Raw genomic sequence first — 21159 nt, 5'->3', positions numbered from 1 at the left:
AAAATACTACGGAACATAACCCAAGCGCCGTGGTTCGCAAAAATACTAAGATTTGTGTCCAGGTTGAAGAAGCATGTTCATCATCTAGCTTTGAATTTATTTGAATCCTTCTTAACAATGAGGATGTTAAGAAGCTGAAAAGACTCCATGTGTTTGATCTGGTTGATGAACCATTATGATGATCAGCTTTTTACAGATAACATTTCTTATAATTGCTTTTGTTTTATTTTCGGTTATTCAAATTTATGGATGCTGACGTTTATTATTTACCTATGGTTATCTTAAAGTTAACGTTTTATTTATTGTTCTATTCACGTTGATTACTGATGCGAAGACATTTATCTATATTCACAGACACTATAAAATATTATCATGTTATTTCATAATAATATTAAAATATTAATATTTCACAATAATAATATTTTTATTTTTCTATTCATAATAATTATTTTTGTACTCACTGAAGATTATCATTGGATGAACCTATTTCAAGTGATAGTCTGTCATACGACTTACTCGTATTTAAAGCTGTAATATAGAAGCCGATTGTAAAAAAAGAATTCAGCAAAAATAAAAGAAAGTTTTATCAACTTTTATTTTAGTTAGTTGAAAACTGGATAACATTGCTAGACAAAAAAGTAGAATGAATAAATAAATAAATAATAATAACAATAATAATAAATTTTACCAAAATAAGAAATTCGTTAAAACTGGGATTGGGTTTGCGGATTTTCACAAAAAATAAAAATAAAAACCACCTACAAGCATAATAGTAGATTTGTTAATATGTTAAAAAGAGACTGAATAAATTTCAATTTAATTTTAAATACTAAAATCTACGATTTACGTAGTCTGGGTAAATTTCAAATAATAATATTTTATTTAAAAAGTAAAAAAAATTCGCAAATTACGCATAAAAATTATGTATTTTATGATAATTTAAAATATTAAATAAGGTATTACACTTTTATTTAACCCCAAAAAATAAAAGTAATTTTTTTAGCGACGATAATATTCATTTACAGATAATATGTTTGTATTTTATACATTAAAAAAATAAATAGTTTACAACATGTATTTTATTTATTTATTATACTGAAAAGGAAAAATGAAAATGACCATTGTGTCTGCACTCGCCTGTACAAATCTCTAAGGTTCATCTTTAGTCCCGACTCAGCCCAATTAGGAGGTCTTTATCAGAATCATCTCAAAAACAATGTCGGCCACAATTCTATACAATTTATTAGCTGTTCAACGCACCTCTAAACCTTCTCATTCATTCTTTCTCTCTCCCGCATATATTTCTTTCTTCCTTTACAGATTTGTTCCCTCTACAAGTTTATAGTTGGATTTTTTTTTCTTTATTTTTATCAGCCTTCTTTCTTTTCATTTTACTACGAGAAATTCACGGTACATACTTTGAAAATTATTACAATTTATATTTTAATCTTTAAATAATTAGCTTTAACTACAATAATACACAACCGATTAAAGGAAACATTAAATAGAAAATTTAATCTTATGAATAAAAGTTAAAAATACAGAAGAAAGAAGGATTTGAAGAAAATATTTAGATTTTAATGCTTTAAAAATAACTTCATCAGTTATAAGGTTAAATTCTTTACATTGATTTTCATATTTCTCTACAAGTCGACAAGTAGTTAGTTTTTTTACAATATGTTATAGAGTTTTCTTTGAAAATCATGCAGTAATTTTTCTTCATGTTTAAAATTAATGAAACGTAAAAATTCATAAAAAGACCATTTATAAATTGCAGTATCAAAGATAAACATCTCAATAAATATTAATTTTATTACTTATTGGTTAACACAATAAATTGTAATAATTGTTATTTTTTTTACATTAATTAACAGCAGTTGACACCAATTAACCTATGTTAACATGTTAGCATGTTAGAAGCATTTATTTGTCATTCAGAAGCAATGAAATTCGTAGTTAATTTTTTGTTGAACTTTTGAAGTCAGCATATCCGTCTTAGGTAAAATTTACGCACGATTAAATTTATAATATTTATATCAATTCCTAATTCTTTCGTTTTGCAAAGTATTTCAATCTTACTACATTATTTTCATTGTAAAAAAAAAATATGTTTAATTAATATTTTTTTAAATATTGAGCAACTAAAACGAGAATTTAATGAGAATTTTAAAATGAACATATTATTAACGAGAATTTTTGAAGAGAGACTTTTTTCTCTACAAAAAAGATTGAATTGTTAATGATTAGATTCTTAATGTTGAAAATATGAGAAAAGATTATTATATATAAGTAGCTTGATGAAGTGAGTAAAGCTCAAATAAATTCAAAATCTAATAAAAAAAAGAAAGAAAAAATTAAAAATTAAGAAATAAAAAAAGAAAGAAAGAAAAGGCTAAAACGATTTATGGAAAAAATTTAAATGACTGTTTTATTTAAATAGATATAATAAGATATATAATGAGATTGCAAGGAAAAAATAGTATGAAAAACCAAAACGCGTCAAATTTAAAGTAAAAATTTCAAATAAATATGCTCTTCACTTTAACCAATTCTATAATGTTGTAGAACACATTGAATGCTAAAATTAAAAAAAAAACCATTAAGATGAAATCATGACACAATGAACACGTGTCATGTTTGATTAATAATTATACACAAATAAAAATGCCGTGGAAGAAAATTTAAATTCATAATAATTGTTACCGTTTCCAATGTTTATGAATGACGCCGTCAATGGACATTTGGTTAGTAAATTTAATTTGATGAAACTTAAAAAAAAAATCAATGTCAAATCTTAGTACCTGTCCGAACTGTACGATACTGTACTTAGATAAACCCTCTTATTTACAATTAACACGTAACTATTTGATTATTTTTTTTAATATGAATTATTATTATAAATTAATAATAATTAAATATTATAATTTTTACTAGAAATATGTAACATGTCCATTAGAACTGGTGTTTTTAGCTAGAAATGAAAAAAGGCTAGATTGGTCAGCAAAGGGAAAGGGCACCCGGAATTTCCCACACTCGTATTGGCCTCTGTGAATGCTGGACAGTGCGAGCAAGATATTCGAAAAACTCATCAAAAAAAGATTAGAAACAGCGCTGAAATTAGCAGGGACCTCTCAGATAGAAAATTATATTGTAGAACAAACAGAAGGACAATTGACGCAATCCAGATGGTCACTCAAGCAGCGGCAAGCACGAAACGTGGAAACTACAACACAAAGAATTTATGTGCTTCGGTAACTCTAGATATACGGAATGCATTTAACTCGGCGAGATGGTACGATGGTACGGCGATATGCTGGAATATCTTAAAAACACCTATAGGATATCAGCTTATTTAGAATACTAAAAAATTATCTTCACAATCGCAATACAACGTTCCAAATGGAGGATGAACCCAGGGAACAAAAAACATCCAAGCAACACTGGATCGAAAGTTTATGTACTGGAACCAGATACAGAAAGCAGCCGATAAAGCGGCCAAGGTGACTAATTCCTTGAGCAGACACATGACTAACGTTACAGGCCTTAAGCCCAGTAAAAGATGAGTCATTATGACAGTGGCGCGCTCTATTATGCTGTATGGAGCAAAAATCTGGGCAACCGAGCTAGTATTAAAAAATACGAAAAACGGTTGGCTAGTATACAGAGGAGGGCTGCACTCCGAATTATCTTCTTCTATTTAGCCTCTGGAACCACCGTAAGGCATTACTTCAGAGGATTAATGAGGACGAAATGTATGAATGTTAATGAAATATAGTCTTTGTACAGTCTCAGGTCGACCACTCCTGAGATGTGTGGCTAATTGAAACCCAACCACCAAAGAACACCGGTATCCACGATCTAGTATTCAAATCCGTATTAAAGTAACTGCTTTTACTAGGATATGAACCTTAGAACTCTCGACTTCGAAATTAGCTGATTTTCGATGACGAGTTAACCACTAGACCAGCCCGGTGGGCTACTCCGAATTATCTGTGTGAGTAGGACCGTGATAGAGGATAGTGTTCTAGTAATAGGAAACATGATCGTGATAGAGTTTTGGCCCAGGAAACAAAACTAATATACGAAAGGAGGTAACAGTTAAGGAAAGAGGCAGCACAGAAGGTAAGTAGGGAAGATAATAAAGGTCTGAAACTAATAGTGGAGGAACGAGGCCACAGGTAAATGGACGAAAAACTCCTGGGAACCCTGGATAAATGGAGAAATCGAACGCACGGAGAAGTTAATTATTATTATGGCCCAATTCTTGATAGGACATGAGCTGTATTGGAAATACATGTATAAAAAAAGGTAAATGGACGACTCCCGACTGGATGTGTTGTGCAAGGGAAGAACGAATACGACGCAGAACAAATCTTCTTAGATGCTACGAGTGTAACGATGAGAGTAAGGATCTGCAGGACGTTTTAGGCTGGGCATAGCAGAAATGATGTTCGAAAGTAAGGAGAAATGGGAGCATTTCCCATTAAAAAAAAAAATAAAAAAAACCATTATTGTTATTATTATTATCATTACTCTGGACCCCATTTTATTCGATTTTTCAGGTTAAAAAGCACAAGGCATCACTAAAAATTTTAAAAACGTTCTAAAAGTTTTAATACGACCTCATTTCACCGGAGTAGCTGAAATCCGAGCGAAATCTTTCACTAACCGTAACTCGCAAATGAAGCATTTTAGCAAATATGTTTATATGAACCTTTTTTTCATTATTTTCACGAGTAGAATAGATTATGAAAGTCCCGGGAGAACTTCGTGATACACTTTGTATATTATCTCTCTAAACAATTTGTTTTGTCTTTTATCATTTGACTGGTTTGATGCAGCTCTCCAAGATTCCCTATCTAGTTCTAGTCGTTTCATTTCGGTATACCTCCTACATCCTACATCCCTAACAATTATTTTTATATATTCCAAACGTTGCCTGCCTGCACAATTTTTCCTTCTACCTGTCTCTACAGTACTAAAGCGACTATTCCAGGATGCCTTAATATGTAGCCTATAAGTCTGTTTCTTCTTTTAACTGTATTTTTCCAAATGCTTCTTTCTTCATCGATCTGCCGCAACACCTCTTCATTTGTCACTTTATCAACCCATCTGATTTTTAACATTCTCCTGTGTAGCATATTTCCAAAGCTTCTATCTTTTCTTCTCAGGTACTCCGATCGTCCAAGTTTCACTTCCAAAGCTACGCTCCAAACATATACTTTCAAAAATGTTTACCTGACGTTTAAATTCATTTTTTATGTAAGCAAATTATATTTCTGACTGATGGCTCGTTTCGCCTGTGCTACTCGGCATTTTATATCGCTCCTGCTTCGTTCATCTTTACTCTTCCTTTTTTTACATTAAGTGGTCCATCTTCGTTATTTCTACTAATTTCATTACTTTCGTTCGTTTTTGTTCTTGTTTATTTGCATGCAGTAGTTCTTGCGTAGGACTTCAGCTATACCTTTCATTATTGCTTCTAAACAATTTTATATTAATATATTTAAGACAAAAAAAATTACTGCCAATAATTTTTTTTCATCTCTTGGGCCTCTCAAGAGACATTGCACAGTTGGATAGTTTTGTTTCTTACATAATTTACTGGATTTTTTTTCTTATTTATTTGTAAGTTATTTTATACTTTGTTTAAATTTTTTAATATATACCAAATTCATGATTTTGTATGCTAAATGCATGTGCGGAGTTAATTTGATTTTTTTTATGATAAATTTACCATATAAGCTTGAAAAGCTTGCACATGGGAATATGAAATTAAGATTTTGTAGCGTATGAAAAATGCATTGCCTGACCGGGAATCGAACCCGGAACCTCCGGATGAAAGGCCAGTTACAATAAGACTATATATTTATTTATTTTTTTTGTAAATCTGATGACGGTGTAATTTAATAATAATTTTTATTTTCAATAAAAATTCATTTTATTAGTAATTGGAAATAATTTTGTGTGTTGTGAATGCGAAATAAATTAATAAAAATTGAAAAATAAGCAACTTAATACCTTTTAACTTAGTCTAAAATATTTATGAGTAAATTCAATGCATTATTAGTACAACGGAATAAATATGAAATTTAATGGCAATTATGTTTAATGTAGGTATTTACTCTTATATCAGACTCTTCCGAGCTAAACATTTAATAATGTACAATTTTGGAATTAACTTTCATATTCAAACATCTGTAATGTCAATTCTGCTTATTCGTAAATAAATTATTTTTATATTCGGGTAAGTAAAGCCTCTCTTTAATATAAATACTCGGAGCTATCAGCCCCTAACTGCAAATTTATGCATGAATACTAAAATATAACAAAAATTCAATTAGAAAATAAGACATATACATGATTTATTATTTGAGATATTATTTAAGATACTTCTAAAGTTCCACAATTAATAAATAAAATTTTTTATTCGTACTAAATTATTAATCTGGATGATGTAATTGTTTATTTACGTGTAGAATCTTACCCTAATAAACGGAATATGTATGTGTGTGTGTGTGTGTGTGTGTGTGTGTGTGTGTGTGTGTGTGTGTGTGTGTGTGTGTGTGTGTGTGTGTGTGTGTGCATCCTCTTTCGCTTAGCACCGGAATGTACCGATCACTAGCGGAAAATCCCGATTCGTTAGTACATGTCCTCGTGGTGGTCAGGTGTATACTTGTTATATTATTATACAGATATATATGCGAATTATATATCGATACATACGAGTATATCGAAGTTTTGGGAAAATTTAGTACTTTTTAACCGGATCAAAATTTTCAGAAGAAATTCGCAAATATCTCGAAAACGGTCGGTCCTAGCTCTCTGAAAAATTTTTTCGACTCCCCTCAACGATACCCGATCTGCTCCAAGTGGTACCCGTCGGATGATAATATTTTCAATTACCCCGGTGCGCCGTTCGAAAATTGGGAAGTGGTTGCGATGGGGTGATACCGTAATATCTCGGCAACCGCTCGTCCGATTTTCATGATTCAAACGGCGTATGTATCAGCAGATGGAGCGCTAACTGTTTAATGCATAGGGTACACTCTTGATCGACCGAATCTTGGTTATCCGGAAATTAAATCGTCTAGCTCTATCTATGTTTTTATTGCACTCACCCACCGTTAAAAAGTACCGATCCGATCTTTCGCTAAATACGCTCAAACCTATACGTCAGCGCAGCCGTAAAGTATAAACGTATGAAGATTAAAAAGTAGAAAATAAAAAAATTATAAAAAACTTTTTAAAAACTACTCTTATATTAAATGCACTAAAAAGTAAAAAGAAAAAAATTAAAACCACTCTTAAATTAAACACATTAAAATGTAAAAAATAATTTTAGGACGGTATCTCGGACTGGATTTAACAACAAGCTTTGACGGTGATATGTAAAATTATGTGAAAGTCATAGCTTCAAATTAAAAATTTGATGTTTTTGCCAATTTTTTTTTTATGCGTGATGAATGGCCTAAAGAGTGGGGTGCGAACAGGCATAAGAAAAAATTGGTAAAAACATCAAATTTTTAATTTGAAGCTGTGACTTTCACATAATCTTACATATCATCATCAAAGCTTCTTGTCAAATTCATTCTGAGACACCGTCCTAAAATTATTTTTTACTTTTAATGCGTTTAATTTAAGAGTGGTGTTTTAATTTTTTTTATTTATTTATGTGATTGTTTTTCTTCATAAAACAATGAAATATAACCAACAGGTAGGAACCGGAATGTACCGATCACTAGCGAAAAATCCCGATTGTTATTTCTACAGTTAAATTTCTAACTTAACTTTCGTTATATCAATTTTAATCATTCAAAAATAAGTATTTTTATACAAGAGGTAGTCAATTTTGGACACAAATTATCCCATTCCGAGACCCCGCCCGTCAGGGCAACCCGCCCTGCAGCTAGTAGAGTATAAAGTAAAATAGTACAAGGATCGATTTTTGTACGTATATGTAATTACTGTGAATCACTACACTAATGCTAAAATCAGCTGTTTTTTCATAAACCCTAAACCAGTGATACTCAACCTTTTTAGCTCTATTGCCAACAAAATTAAAACAAGATATAATGAATATTTCGGGACCCCCAGCCACAATCCAACAGAATCTATTTAAAACTATATAGCTGCATGTAAGGTGACGAGTATGAACATGCATGTACGTACTGTTTTTAAAAGTTTCATTGAAAATAATGATAATAATGGTTTCGGTCTTAAGTGTGAGGTCAAATACTCTAGCGGTTCACTTGGAAAAAACTTTATTTTTTGTGTTTACAACGTAAATCCACGTATGGAGAAACTTTTATATGAAAAACAAACGTAACCATCTCTTTACTTTATTTTATTTATATGTGTATTAACAAATGTAAGTAAAATGTTTGTTATACGAGTAAATGATTTTTTTTTCTCACGAAATGATTTCATTATTGTTTACATGTTAAGTTGTAGGATAATTTCTCGCAATCCCCCTTTCATATCGCTTGGGGATCGCAACCTCCAGGTTGAGAAACCCTGCCCTAAACGATAAAAGGCGAATAATGAAAACGAAAAAGCGAATTAATGTTCTTTATTTATCCTTAAGCAGTACCATACTTAATATTGTTAGGAGATTTTCGTGAACCATCATAATAATAAATTACACATTCATTACATAAAATGTTTCGTAATTCAGAAGATACCAATATACTAATTTTGTTAAGCATGGCCCGTTGGTATAAGTACGAGTATATAATTATAACTAATATACAAAACAAACCGCTTACCAACAATTGAATTCGACGCGTTCAAGCGCTTTCGGAATTAAATTCCATCTTCAGGAACTCTCATACTTGTCCTATCTATAATATTGATTAAAACTTTACATGTAAATTATAAGAAAATGGTGATATTTTTGTAAAAATATAACATGTTTAAAGCATATGACGATCAACTGTTATGTTTTTACCCAAATGTCACCATTTTCTTACAACTTACATGTAATGTTTTAATCAATATTATAGATAGGATAAATATGAGAGTTCCTGAAGATGGAATTTAAATCCGAAAGCGCTTGAACGCGTCGACTTTAATTGTTGGTAAGCGTTTTTTTTTAAATATAACTATAATAAAATACCAAAATAACACGTAAAATCTGAAATATTTCGCGATTTATGAGACTACAACAGTAACATAATAATTTTTGCGGTTTTTTTCTTCGTAAATTGACTAATATCATTTTTCTTCAAGTATAGTTCTAAGAAATAATTTTTTTTTCATGGTGTTTAGAGACATTTATAATAAATAACTTATAATAAAAGCCTTTCTTCTTTTTTTAAAATTTCCTTTACGTCGAATACGATCAGCAGTCAATGCTTTAGATTTTGGAATTTTCCATAATAAAGCAATAATATTTAGCTCTTTTCACTCCAGAATTTGTAAAACTGTTACCGCAGTTATGAAATAGATAGAATATCAGGTTATTTGAATTGAATAACGAATTGTGCGCGTTTTATTACAATATTAGGTTTTGTTAAACTGTATCTGCGAAATAAAAGCTGTTTTTTAAGAAAAATAAATTCTCAACAATTCTTTTCATAAAATGTTGAAAACAATGACGTATTACATTCATAATTTTTAAATTTATTAAAAACAATTTTATTGATTTTTAATCTCGGACACCATTCTGACCGATTCTTCTTCAAATATTATAAAAAAAAACTACTAAGTATTAAAAATTAAAAGTGCTAATTAAGAAGATTTAATTAATTGTTTTACCATGTAGAAAAATATAGATCGTAGACTTAATTACATACAAACTAAGAGAAGGTAACTCAGAACCCTAATAAGTTAAAGTATACTACCGACTAGCCAAATTTTGATAATTGAGTACTAAAAATTGTTAACATTAAGTATTAAAAAATAAAACATTAATAAAGTTTTGACTTTAAAATAGTTGCAGGGTTCATTAAGAAAAAGACAAGCATAGTTTTAAAAGAATACACATTATTACAAGAGAGTTAAATAAATCAAGGCTATCTAGGAAGACTTAAATATGAACTCTGGAATTTAAAAAATAATATTATCAGATATTTACGAATATAAAATTACAATAAAATAATAAATGCTAACCTTTTTACTCCAGTCGTTGTAATCCTGTAAAGGAAGAGGCATATAACGGGGGCGTCTTTCCAGACACGAGAACATCTTTCATTAATACTGAGATACACCTCACTTTCACTTAACTCTCTACCTTATTCTCTTGTCTTCTCTGATATTAAGATAGGTCGTGGGAGCTATTTACATTTGTGACGTCATATTTTATTAACCAAACGTACAAGTCATTCACTGTAATAGAGCAAGTTAATTATTTGAATACATATTCATTTTTTGCCACGCAGAAAGATATTATAAGAGGTAATAAGAGAATAGATTTTTAATTTATTATTTTTTCCCTCATATGTTCTACAGATATTTAGTTAGTCGTCGATGTACGAGCTAACTCCTTACCGATATTAATGAAATAAGAAAAATATGGTAATAAAAAATAGATTTACATAAAAGGTAAAAACAATCAATTTATGAGTATACTACAAGCGTCATGTTCGACAAAAATAGTATAATATGTAGCATTAGTAGCATAGTGTAATAGTAGCAAACAACAGTTAAATGTTTAATGTTTTGTAGTCAAATTTAAATTACAATCAAATCACTTATTACAGTTGCATAAAAAAATGTAAAATATATACTCATGTGTATCTTTAAATAGTCTTCATTTCTAAACAGTTATTGTAACTTCCGCTGCGAATAGTGAAGCGGTGGTATTATTATGTTACGTACTTGATGTAAACAATTTCCTATTGCTTATTTATTTTTTTATAATAAATTTCGAATTTTAATTCGAAATCACTGGAAACAAAATCTGTTTCCACCTAATTTATTTGTAATTACTTGCCCATATTTATTTTTATATAATGAATTACAAATGGTTGTTCATATATTGTAATTATTTCTGATTAATCATATAATTTCTTAATTTTTTCATTTATTTTTGATGCATTATATTATTTCGAAATATAATTGAACGGACGAATCGAGATCCTGTAACTTTACCTTTTGGTATGTCATCTGTCCAAGACGTAGTTACAGCCAAATGTGTTTCCCAGAATTTTTTTTTTTTTAATTTTGAAAAAGGTTCCTTGCTATTAGACTCCGAACGATGTACGTATAAAGATTTTTCAAAAAAAAAAATTGTTTAAAAATTACGGCTAATGACCATTTTAAATAGTGGAAATGCGGTGGAAGAGAGGTTCCGTCACCAAGCGTCCCTGCTGCTTATTGAATCAGTCATCTCCTCTCCATTCCTGAGATCTAATACACTCCCACTCTCTGAACGGCTAAGGATTGAATATTTCATTATTTGCGTTTACTTTATATTTAAGCCTAGAGTTTGTCTCTGAGGTGTCGTTTTTATAGTTATGTACAACATCGTGCCTTTCTAAGTACACTATTAAATATTTATTTAATCTAACGTTGGTTTGCGATAGTCATTTTTTTGTTTTCCTTTGGACAGCTCACTTACAAATAAAATTTTTTTTATTAAAAATATCTGAAAACAAAAAAAAAATTAATTCATGAAATTTCCTGAATCTTTTAAGCTTACCTATAGATAAAAAGATTTATTTTTTAAAATCAGAGCAATGGTTTTGGACTATATTGATGACAAATACTTCAAAGTTCTTGTATTTAAGAAAACCCGTATGATTAAGTACAAATAACTAAACGACTTATTTTAACTTGCTAGATCGATAATCTTAATAAAAATCTACTAATAATATTTTGCTTAACGTTATTTTCAACATAAACTAATTTATTTACTCCAGATAAGTTGAAACATGTAAATTACATTAAACATAAATATTATTCATTTACCTTTAAATACAGTGAAATATGGTTAATGAGATGTTATACGAAAAGAGTAACCAGCTTATTGTAGTAATCCTCTGAAGTATTAACTAAACGGTAGTTACCGGAGGCTAAACAGGAAAAAGAAAGAAAGAAGAAGCTTATTGTAGTAAAAATTATTAAAGTTCCAAAACGCTAAAATATAAACGACATTGAAAAGGATTTTTATGGGGCTCCGAATCGATAAAGCTAAACAAAATATCGTAATCTCCAAATGTAATATTGATTAATCGGCTCACCACACAAGTACAAACGAGTAAAATAAGAAAGATAGTGTATGAAACCACAACCGGATGCTAGTTGTAAAAACGTTTCATGGAAGCTGTAAAAATACTATAATTTTGAAAAATGCTTTTAGTTCAAAGAAAACAGTCATTGTAAATTGCACAGATGGTCGATAATTTACTATATAAATTACACCAATTTTGGTTAATATACATTAACACTTAAGTAATCTACACAATAAAATAATTTTGGTTTAGAATACAACCGGATTTTATTATAATACTTGTTAACAAATACACAAGTTTCTCTATTTAGTTTTCATTTTCTTCGACTTAGTGAAGAATATATAGTACACTGATCACACAGAAAAGAATATATCAATTTGTTTGCCATACAATGTTTGTGTCAATCTTTCTAATGGATGTCATATATCTAAATCACATGATATAAGCAGTGCTAGTCGAAGAGTTTTTTCTCTGCGAGGGATGGTACTCGTATTTATTATACAGCTTATTCCATCGATGAACAGAGTGAAGGTCACTCGTAGCAAGATTTCACCCGTATTGCAATGGGATTAGTATATTATTAATATTTGACAGCATAATTTGCTCAATGACGAAAACAACGGGAAACCATTGAAATCATCACTTTCAGCAGACAGAAGCGGCTTGAGATCTTGTTCCTGAGAATGGTTATGACATTTTCAACGAGGCCTGGTGTTTCATATTGTCTACAACAGTTTAGTTATGACATATATGATGACTATTCAGAAATTAACTTCCGGTCCTCGGTATTGAGCAAAGGAGTGGGGGTAGCGATTCTCTTTGCACAGTTAAATAGCCGGGTTCAGTGCGGTTCTAGTAGCGTTATTGGAAAAACCGCTAGCTTGTTCCTATAAAACTCTCGTTCGAAATGGGTGCTGTCATAGAAAATCTCGCCGACTTGCAGTGCGTGCCGGCAAACATTTCCTTCACGCAAAAAATTTGTCAGCTACTAAAATCCATCGTGAACTTTGTGCAGTATACTGAGTGACAGTGCGGTAACACAATGATGTAGGTTTTGAGAAGGTCGACCCTCAATTGTCACACATGAACTTGTTGCAAGTGCCTAAGCTTCTTTCTGACAAAATGCAAAAATGAGAGTGGGGTCAGTTCTAAACTTTCTTCACAGTTACTAGAGAAGGATGAGTTTCTTGAACACATCGTTACAGGCGACGAGACATGGGTTAAATTTGTTAACCTGAAAACAAAAGCTCAATCAATGCAGTGGGTACACCAGTTCTCGAAAACCCGTCAAACACTTTTTTCAAAAAAGCTTAAGGGATCGGTTTTATGGTACCGTAAAGATGTGATCTTGTTTGATTTTATGGTAAGAGGCACAATTAAAGCTGAAACTTATTGCGAGACGTTGAAGAAACTGAGAAGGGCCAAACAAAACATATGACGAGGCACGCCGAGTTCAGGCAGTTTTTCTTCATGACAACGTTCGTCTACACACGCCAAATCAACAGTTTCACATGGGAGTTGTTTAAACATTCTCCCTACAGCCTTGATTGGCTTCCAGTGATATCAACTTTTCCCGAAAATGAAGAAATGGTTACCGAAGCAGCGTTTTATGACAAGTGTATTCAAAAACTTGTTTACAGATTTGATAAGTACTTTAATTTGGACAGCAATTATGTACAAAAGTAGAAAACGATGTATATAATAAATTATTTTGGAATCTGAAGTTACTTTCAGAGTAGGCTCCGTATTAAGTATAAAGATGTAAGTTAATTAACGCTTGGTTAAGTAGTTCCTAGCATTTAGGAAACTGTAAATTTAAAAAAAACTTACAGCTGTGGGTTGTTTCTGATGCACTGCTTACACAAACAACTTAATTTAAAATATTTTTTCGTTTATTTAATTCAATGATTCTAACTAAAGCGCGCACGCATTCGTATTTAATTCGAGCTGGTGTGGCGGTGACGGTCGGCACTAGCTAAACTAATTTCACATCTTGCATAGAACAATATTTGCTTGTACGGTCCTAAGACTGGTGTAGTCGCGAAACTTAAAACACCAGGTACCAAGTTCGTTATTTTTTTACACTTTAAATATTCATTCATTTAATTTTACACGATGTCACAACGTAGCAGAAGACTACATCATTTTTTTGGAGTAGGGGGTGCGAGTTTGCAAATATTATTTTTTAATTAACAAATGTGTCTTAATCAGAAAAATATGAACTTACACCGGATGAAATCTCGAGATACTTAGAAAGACCTTGCTCTACAGCCTCACCCACTTGACATTTAAGTTGAAAATCTAATAGCCCATATATAGAAGTAATCTGACCAAGTTTGATTAAAATCGGTCCAGTAGTTCTGGAGATATAAAGTATTAATGTTAATGACTTAACATTAATATCTGGTTTTTTGGATTCCTTAGGTATCAAAACATAATAACACAATCCCATCGGTTGGTCTAGTGGTGAATTCATCATCAGAAATCATCTAATTTTGAAGTCGACAGCTATAAGGTTCAAATCCTAGTAAAGGCAACTGTCTTTACTAGGAATGGTTGAACTGAGACTTTACAAAACACTTCATTTACATTCATATATGTCATTCTCTGAAGTAATACCTTTCAATGGTTCCTGAGGCTAAACAGAAAAAAAGTAATAACATCTAGACAGGAAAGTAAATGTACAAAATCTACAGTAGACTAGTTTCATTGTATTTAGGTTGATTTTTTACAGCTGGATGATGTAACAATTCAAACCTTTTCAACTAGTCACAAAATACAAGGAAACAATTCATCCATCTTACTGAAAACTATATTGAAATATTTCCTTTGGCAAATGTGAGCTGCCTTTTTTTTCATCAGCAAAATATAATTGAAACATTAGATATTTGTCAAGAATTATTCTGTTTTTTAATATCAAACACATTAAAAATTTTTAAAAAACTTTGTGCACAAGTCTTTTTTCAAAAACTAAGTTTTAGATTTTTCATTCTCTTTCTTTCTTCACTCATATTGTCACTAAAATGTGTACAGTGTAATTAAATCACAAAAAGGTTTTTGCTAAATTTGGGGTGGATTTTCTGTTTGAAATTTCAAATGTTTCTTACGGCATATCTTACATATTTTAATTCTTTTTTTTATTAAAGCCATTCTGGGCACTAAAAAAAAAAATCACCAAAGAAGGGCTTTTCACAAAAAAAAATTGTTTTAGTATAGTGAAAATTCAAATCAGCAATTCATTTTTTCAGATGAAAAACACTCAAAATTCAAGATTAAAAACTTCATTTAAAATAGAATAACAGAAAAATGTATTTAAGTTTTGATAACAGCAAATTCTTGTTGTGAAGTTAGGGAGTTTAACTACGACCTAATATAGATGACAGGATACAAACCATTGAAATTCTTACCAGTACTCTTCATTAATGTAATTTAGTCAAAACTCTGTGAGAGTTAATAAACTGAAGTTCAGCTGAATCTGAATTAACCAATGTTTACATTGTATTTCTTTTATATAACTATCTACAATCCAATATTTCAAATTTCCTGCAAAATCTTCTATTATAAAACCCAACACTATCAGTAACAAACTTTCTATGTTTAACTCATAATTTAATTTCATTATGTCTTTCTATACAATAATTACCTCAGCTCTACTTGACTATAGAAAGCCTTATTTGATACCACATTTTCTTACTGTATATACTATGAAAAAAAAAATGTACATTACCCTTAAAAAGTTTACAATAATCATGTAAAAAGAAAACTTGTGTATGAACATACAATCTTTTCTTGTTAATATATAATATCTTTCTTAATTAAAATTGTATTGTTATCTGCATATAGATTGTAAGTTTAGTTTCAGTTTAATTTTGAAGTTCTACTTACAAATGTGCATTTTCAGAAAAAAAATGAAACAATAAAATATAAATATGAAATTACATGAGTAAAAATCAGGTTGACTAAATTTTCAGCGTTCATTAACAACGTTAAGTTTCCATACACTTATACCCAGAACAGTACAAACTACAGGTCTAAAATTTGTTAACTTCAAGGCTAAAGGGATGATAAAATGGGAAAAAAAAGAACTACATACTTCATTAACATACGTATACTTGCTGCAGATTCGAAAAACTAAATAAAAAATGTCAATGTTAATAATGTAGCCTAATAATTATCTGTAGAGGAGTATAGAATGCCAGTAAATTATAATATTTTTTTTAACTGAAGAACACAAAATATATGTCTATTATAAGAAATTTATAATATGTAAACTTAAAGCAAGCATATCAAAAAGAACATATGAAATAAACAAAAAAATAATAATTTTTTAATTTTAGGAACATGGTAATCCTTTTCTATGGCAAATATGTCATAATTTGACTTTTTTTTTGGTCTTTCATACCATCCTATGTGTTTCATCTACATTCTTGGGTAAAACTAATAATTCTTCCAGTTTCTTCAGAAAATGTATCTCTATTTTCAACTTAAGCAAAGATTTATTTTTTGCTTATAATTTTACTAACAATATCAATCAGTATTGCCTTCTCTTGTACACTCTGTCAAATCATCAAAGTTTTCAACCCCAGATTTGTACAAGGGCTGTTCAAAAGACAATTTGTAGTTAATGTAATATCTGTTAGATGGCATACTAAATCGTTTCTAATATGTCTTCTCAGTTAATTTAATTGTTGTGGTTAACAGGCAGTAGATTAGTGTTGTTGTTTTATGCAAAATGGATAAAATTGTATTTTGAGCAGTAATAAAATATTTCATTGCGAAATGTTTAAACCCGACAAATATAAAAAAGGAGTTAAGAGTCATCATTAAAAGAATCTTCTCCATTGTTTACGATGGTAAATAAGAGAGCAGCTGAATTCTTACGCAATCGAATCTTTGATGATGAGCATTCAGTATGCCCTGCGACTGCCAAGACAGATGAAAGAAAACATCACAAAGCTCCACAATGCAGTATTAAAAGATCAATGATTGAAAATAAGCGAGCTTAGTAACATATCACATCTTACATGAGTATTTAGGCATGAGAAAGCTATCAGTGCGATGGCCACATTTGTTAATAGTTGACCAGAAACGCACTCAAATTAACATTTCTCAGCAGTGTTTGTACATGTTCAACCATAATTCAACTGAATTTTTGCAACATTTCATTACTGCTGATGAAACATAGATTCATTATTACAGCCCTGATACGAAGCACAGTCCAAACAGCAAGTCAAAATTGGTGGAAGTGCTCCAAAGAAGGCAAAAAGTGTTTGATCAATCAACGAAAAAAGACATGGATTTTGGGATGTTTGTGGTGTGGTGCTCATAGACTATCTGGAAAAAGGAAAAACAATCACCAGAGAATATTACTTAGCATTATTGGGGTAATCGAAGGCCATTAAGACCAAATGTCCACATTTGGACAAGAAAAGTTCTTTTTCACCATGACAATGCACCTGTCTTCTGTTGCTGCTAAAATTCATGAACTGCAATTGCTTCCACATGCACCATATTTAGCTCAGAGTGATTATTTCCTGTGCCGTAATTTGAAGAATGGCTTGGTGGGTGAAGATTTGCTAAAATGACAAAATCAAAGCTGAGACAGACGCCTATTTTGCAGAGCTTGAGAAATCGTATTTTACTGAAGGAATAAATAAGCTGGAAAAGCAATGAACTAAGTGTATTAAAGGTGACAATGTTGAAAAATTAAAAGAAATTTTGTGTTTTCTTTCTTCAGCTATAAAAAAAATTTTTTTTGTAGGCGAAAAAACACGTTTTTTGTTACTTCAGCGCCACCTACTGTGAGCATTTTCCATCGCACAGCATCACTTAAATGAGATACATTGTAGAGAAGAATGTTGTTCTCTACATTTTTTGTTTAAAATTTTTTTCTCTACGAAGCACTGATTTCGAGATAAATGAGTTTCAACATTTTTTTGATTTTTTTCAAAAACGAAGGGAGGGGGAACCCCACAAATCTATAGTTAAGCTTCTCTCATGGCCCCCTAACGATTTATAAACAAAAAATCCACAAGGTAATTTTTCGGATAAAAAAATGCTAAATTTACTGTACTAATCAGCTTTTTTGGGAAGTTACATGACGAATTATTTTCAATTCAGCCCGATGAGGCAACAGATAGCAATAAAGATAATCATTTCATTGCCTATGTTCGATTTTGTGATGGTATGATAGCAGTAGAAAAACTACTTTTCTGCAAATCAACAGCACTCGCATTATTTGCTATCTTAAATGGTTTTATTAACAAGGCAAACATAGAGTAGAAAAATTGAGTCTAAATATGCAGCGATGGTGCTCATTCAATGTCTGGAAGATTCCAAAATATATAAGCACTTCTGAAAAAAAAATCTCACTGTCTGGACACATTGCATTATCCACAGAAAATCTCAGGCTTCCAAAGAATGAGTCCTGGTCTGAATATTATGTCAATGAAGGTTGTAACCGTTAATTATATAAAAATGAGACCCCTAAAATAAAGAATTTTTTCTGCACTTTGTAAAGACACAGGTGCAGTATGTTCAGCATTACTATTTTATTATGATGCAAGATGGTTATCACGTGAGAAATCTTTTGCAATGTGCTTATGAATTAACATATGATTTTCTAGAAGAGGAAAACTGACAGGAAGGTGAGAAGTTATGAGATGATTTATTTGTGATTGAATTGAGCTACTTGGACAACATATCTGAGAAATTAAATACCTTGAATCTTCAACTACCAACGAGCAAATACACATATGTTGGATACAAGATAATGTTTTTTGTGTTAAAACTTACAAGGCTGAAGAACAACACGAGAAAGTTGTTTTTGTAACCATTGAAAATCATTTAAACATGCTAGCAAAGAATTATAATAAGTATTTTCTTGCTGATGACAACTTGATAGCAAGTTACCAGTGGATTAGAAATCCATTTCAAAATATCCTTAAGCGCTCTCAACTGCCAAAGAAGAAATCTGCATAAACTTCATGGCAAGTGGCGAAATCAAAAGACAATTTAGTAATAAATCACTCTTTGAATTTTGGGCAGGGATGGATAATGAGGTTTTTGCACTGAAAGCAAGAGCATTTCATATACTATTACAATTTTCAACATCCTACCTTTGCAAAACCGGATTTTCTGTGATGGCTGCTTTGAAGACAAAATATAGATCTCAGCTAAATACAGAAAAAGAACTCAAAAGTGTCTACTTCTAATATTAAACCTTCCTTTGAAAAATTTTGCTCTGCAAGACAGACCCAAGGAGTCACTAATAAAAATTATTAAATTGCTTTTAATTTAGTATTGATAAGTTAATACATTGTGCAGTACTGATACAACTCTATATAAGTGTGTTATATCAATGCAAATGTGTATTTTATTATTTTACATCAGAATGTATTTCTCGTTTTGCTTTCCTTTCAGTAAATTAATAAATTTTTTTTAATATGCTCACAGCCCCTATTAAGCGTTATCTCAACTCCCCCCCCCTTCTTTTTCCTGTTTAGCCTCTGGTAATTACCTTTCAGATAATACTTCAGAGGATGATATGTATGAATGCAAATGAAGTATAGTCTTGTAGTCTCAGTTCGACCATTCCTGAGATGTGTGGTTAATTGAAACCCCACCACCAAAGAACACTGGTATCCACGATCTAGTACTCAAATCCATGTAAAAATAACAGACTACTAGGACTTCAACGCTAGAACTCTTGATTTCCAAATCAGCTGATTTGGGAAGACGCATTCACCACTAGACCAACCCGGTGGGTTTATCACACCCCCCCTAGGGGAACGCACCCCACAGGTTAAGAAACTGATATAATCTGTCAAAAACACTGCAAGTGCTGGAAAATATGTTTCATTCCTCAGCATATGAGAACAATAATCAAAAAACTAATCATCTCTTCAATAACTAATTTTTTCTTAAAATTAGAATTTACCTTGCTGTCTTAAATCTTGATAACAGATACAGCAAATCAACAACTTCATGTCATGAGTTAATGTGCAGTTTGGAGATACAGCGCATACTACCCAGCCAGTTAACCTATTGTCAATGAATTACATGCAAAAGTGTCAATACTTGGACTTGCATCTGATTAATTATTCTTTTTACATTTAGTGCTCATCATAATTTCTATTATTAATAAACACTGCTGCCACAGTTCTATTAAATATGGTCCACAGATTGTGATCATACAATCAATAATTTATTAGATTAGCATGTAGGCATAGGTAACTAATTTAGTAGCTTTTAACTATAAATATATTATACAATAACTGAAACACTGACATCAAATAATCTAATATTGTTTTAGTAATTTAAGTTCTCATGTTTAATTATTACTATTACTGAAATATATAAAAAAAGTGTAGGATCTAATATGTCATATATAATAATAATGGTTTGGTATTAAACTGTTTTAAGTAATTATTATTATTACATACTTTTATAAAATGTTAAATTCAATTATAATCAATTTATCTTTTATACACTTTTTAATATTAATTTAACAAGAATACATACTCCCTGCAATGGAATTAATTGATTATTAGTTGTTTGATTAAAAGAAATGTCACTTAAAAAAAAAAAATTAGCTACTGAGATTATGAATTACAGTCAATAGAATTTAAATTGTTATTATAACAAAGTAGTCAATTAAGAAGGAACAGGCCACCTGTACAAATTAAAATTCATAAAAATACAAACCGCTATTTATAATTAAATAAAATACCAACCAAAAAATTGGTAAAATATTTTTTCTATTTATTCTTTAAGTTTTCATCTGCTCACAATAAATCATTGAGGAGCTTTATTTATAACAATTAACAAAAATTTCTAGTGTGTATTTATTTAATTTTAGTTTGATCATTCACTTTTTACACACAGCAGAAATTTATTTGTAATAATTTAATGCGAGTTAAAAATACACAAAGAATAAATGAAAGAAGTAAGCGCATTTAAATTAATACATTGAATTATTATT

General features: G+C 30.5%; 1 protein-coding gene across 1 annotated transcript in view; it reads right to left on the bottom strand.

Annotated features, from left to right (window-relative positions):
* Positions 1 to 11400, bottom strand: part of LOC142318755 (venom dipeptidyl peptidase 4-like) — a 128517-nt gene extending 117117 nt beyond the window's left edge. The window contains exons 1-2 of the mRNA XM_075355188.1: positions 11095 to 11400; positions 10114 to 10329 (exon numbers count right to left, since the gene is read on the bottom strand). Of these exons, the coding sequence (XP_075211303.1) occupies positions 10114 to 10188 (75 nt within the window). The 5' untranslated portion in view covers positions 10189 to 10329; positions 11095 to 11400. The remainder of the gene's footprint in view (positions 1 to 10113; positions 10330 to 11094) is intronic.
* Positions 11401 to 21159: the final 9759 nt, after the last annotated feature.

This window comes from Lycorma delicatula, chromosome 2 (assembly GCF_047948215.1).
Source record: "Lycorma delicatula isolate Av1 chromosome 2, ASM4794821v1, whole genome shotgun sequence".
Taxonomy (NCBI): Eukaryota; Metazoa; Arthropoda; class Insecta; order Hemiptera; family Fulgoridae; genus Lycorma; species Lycorma delicatula.
The sequence above is the reverse complement of the archived record's forward strand: the minus strand, read 5'-3'. Positions and strand labels throughout refer to the sequence as shown.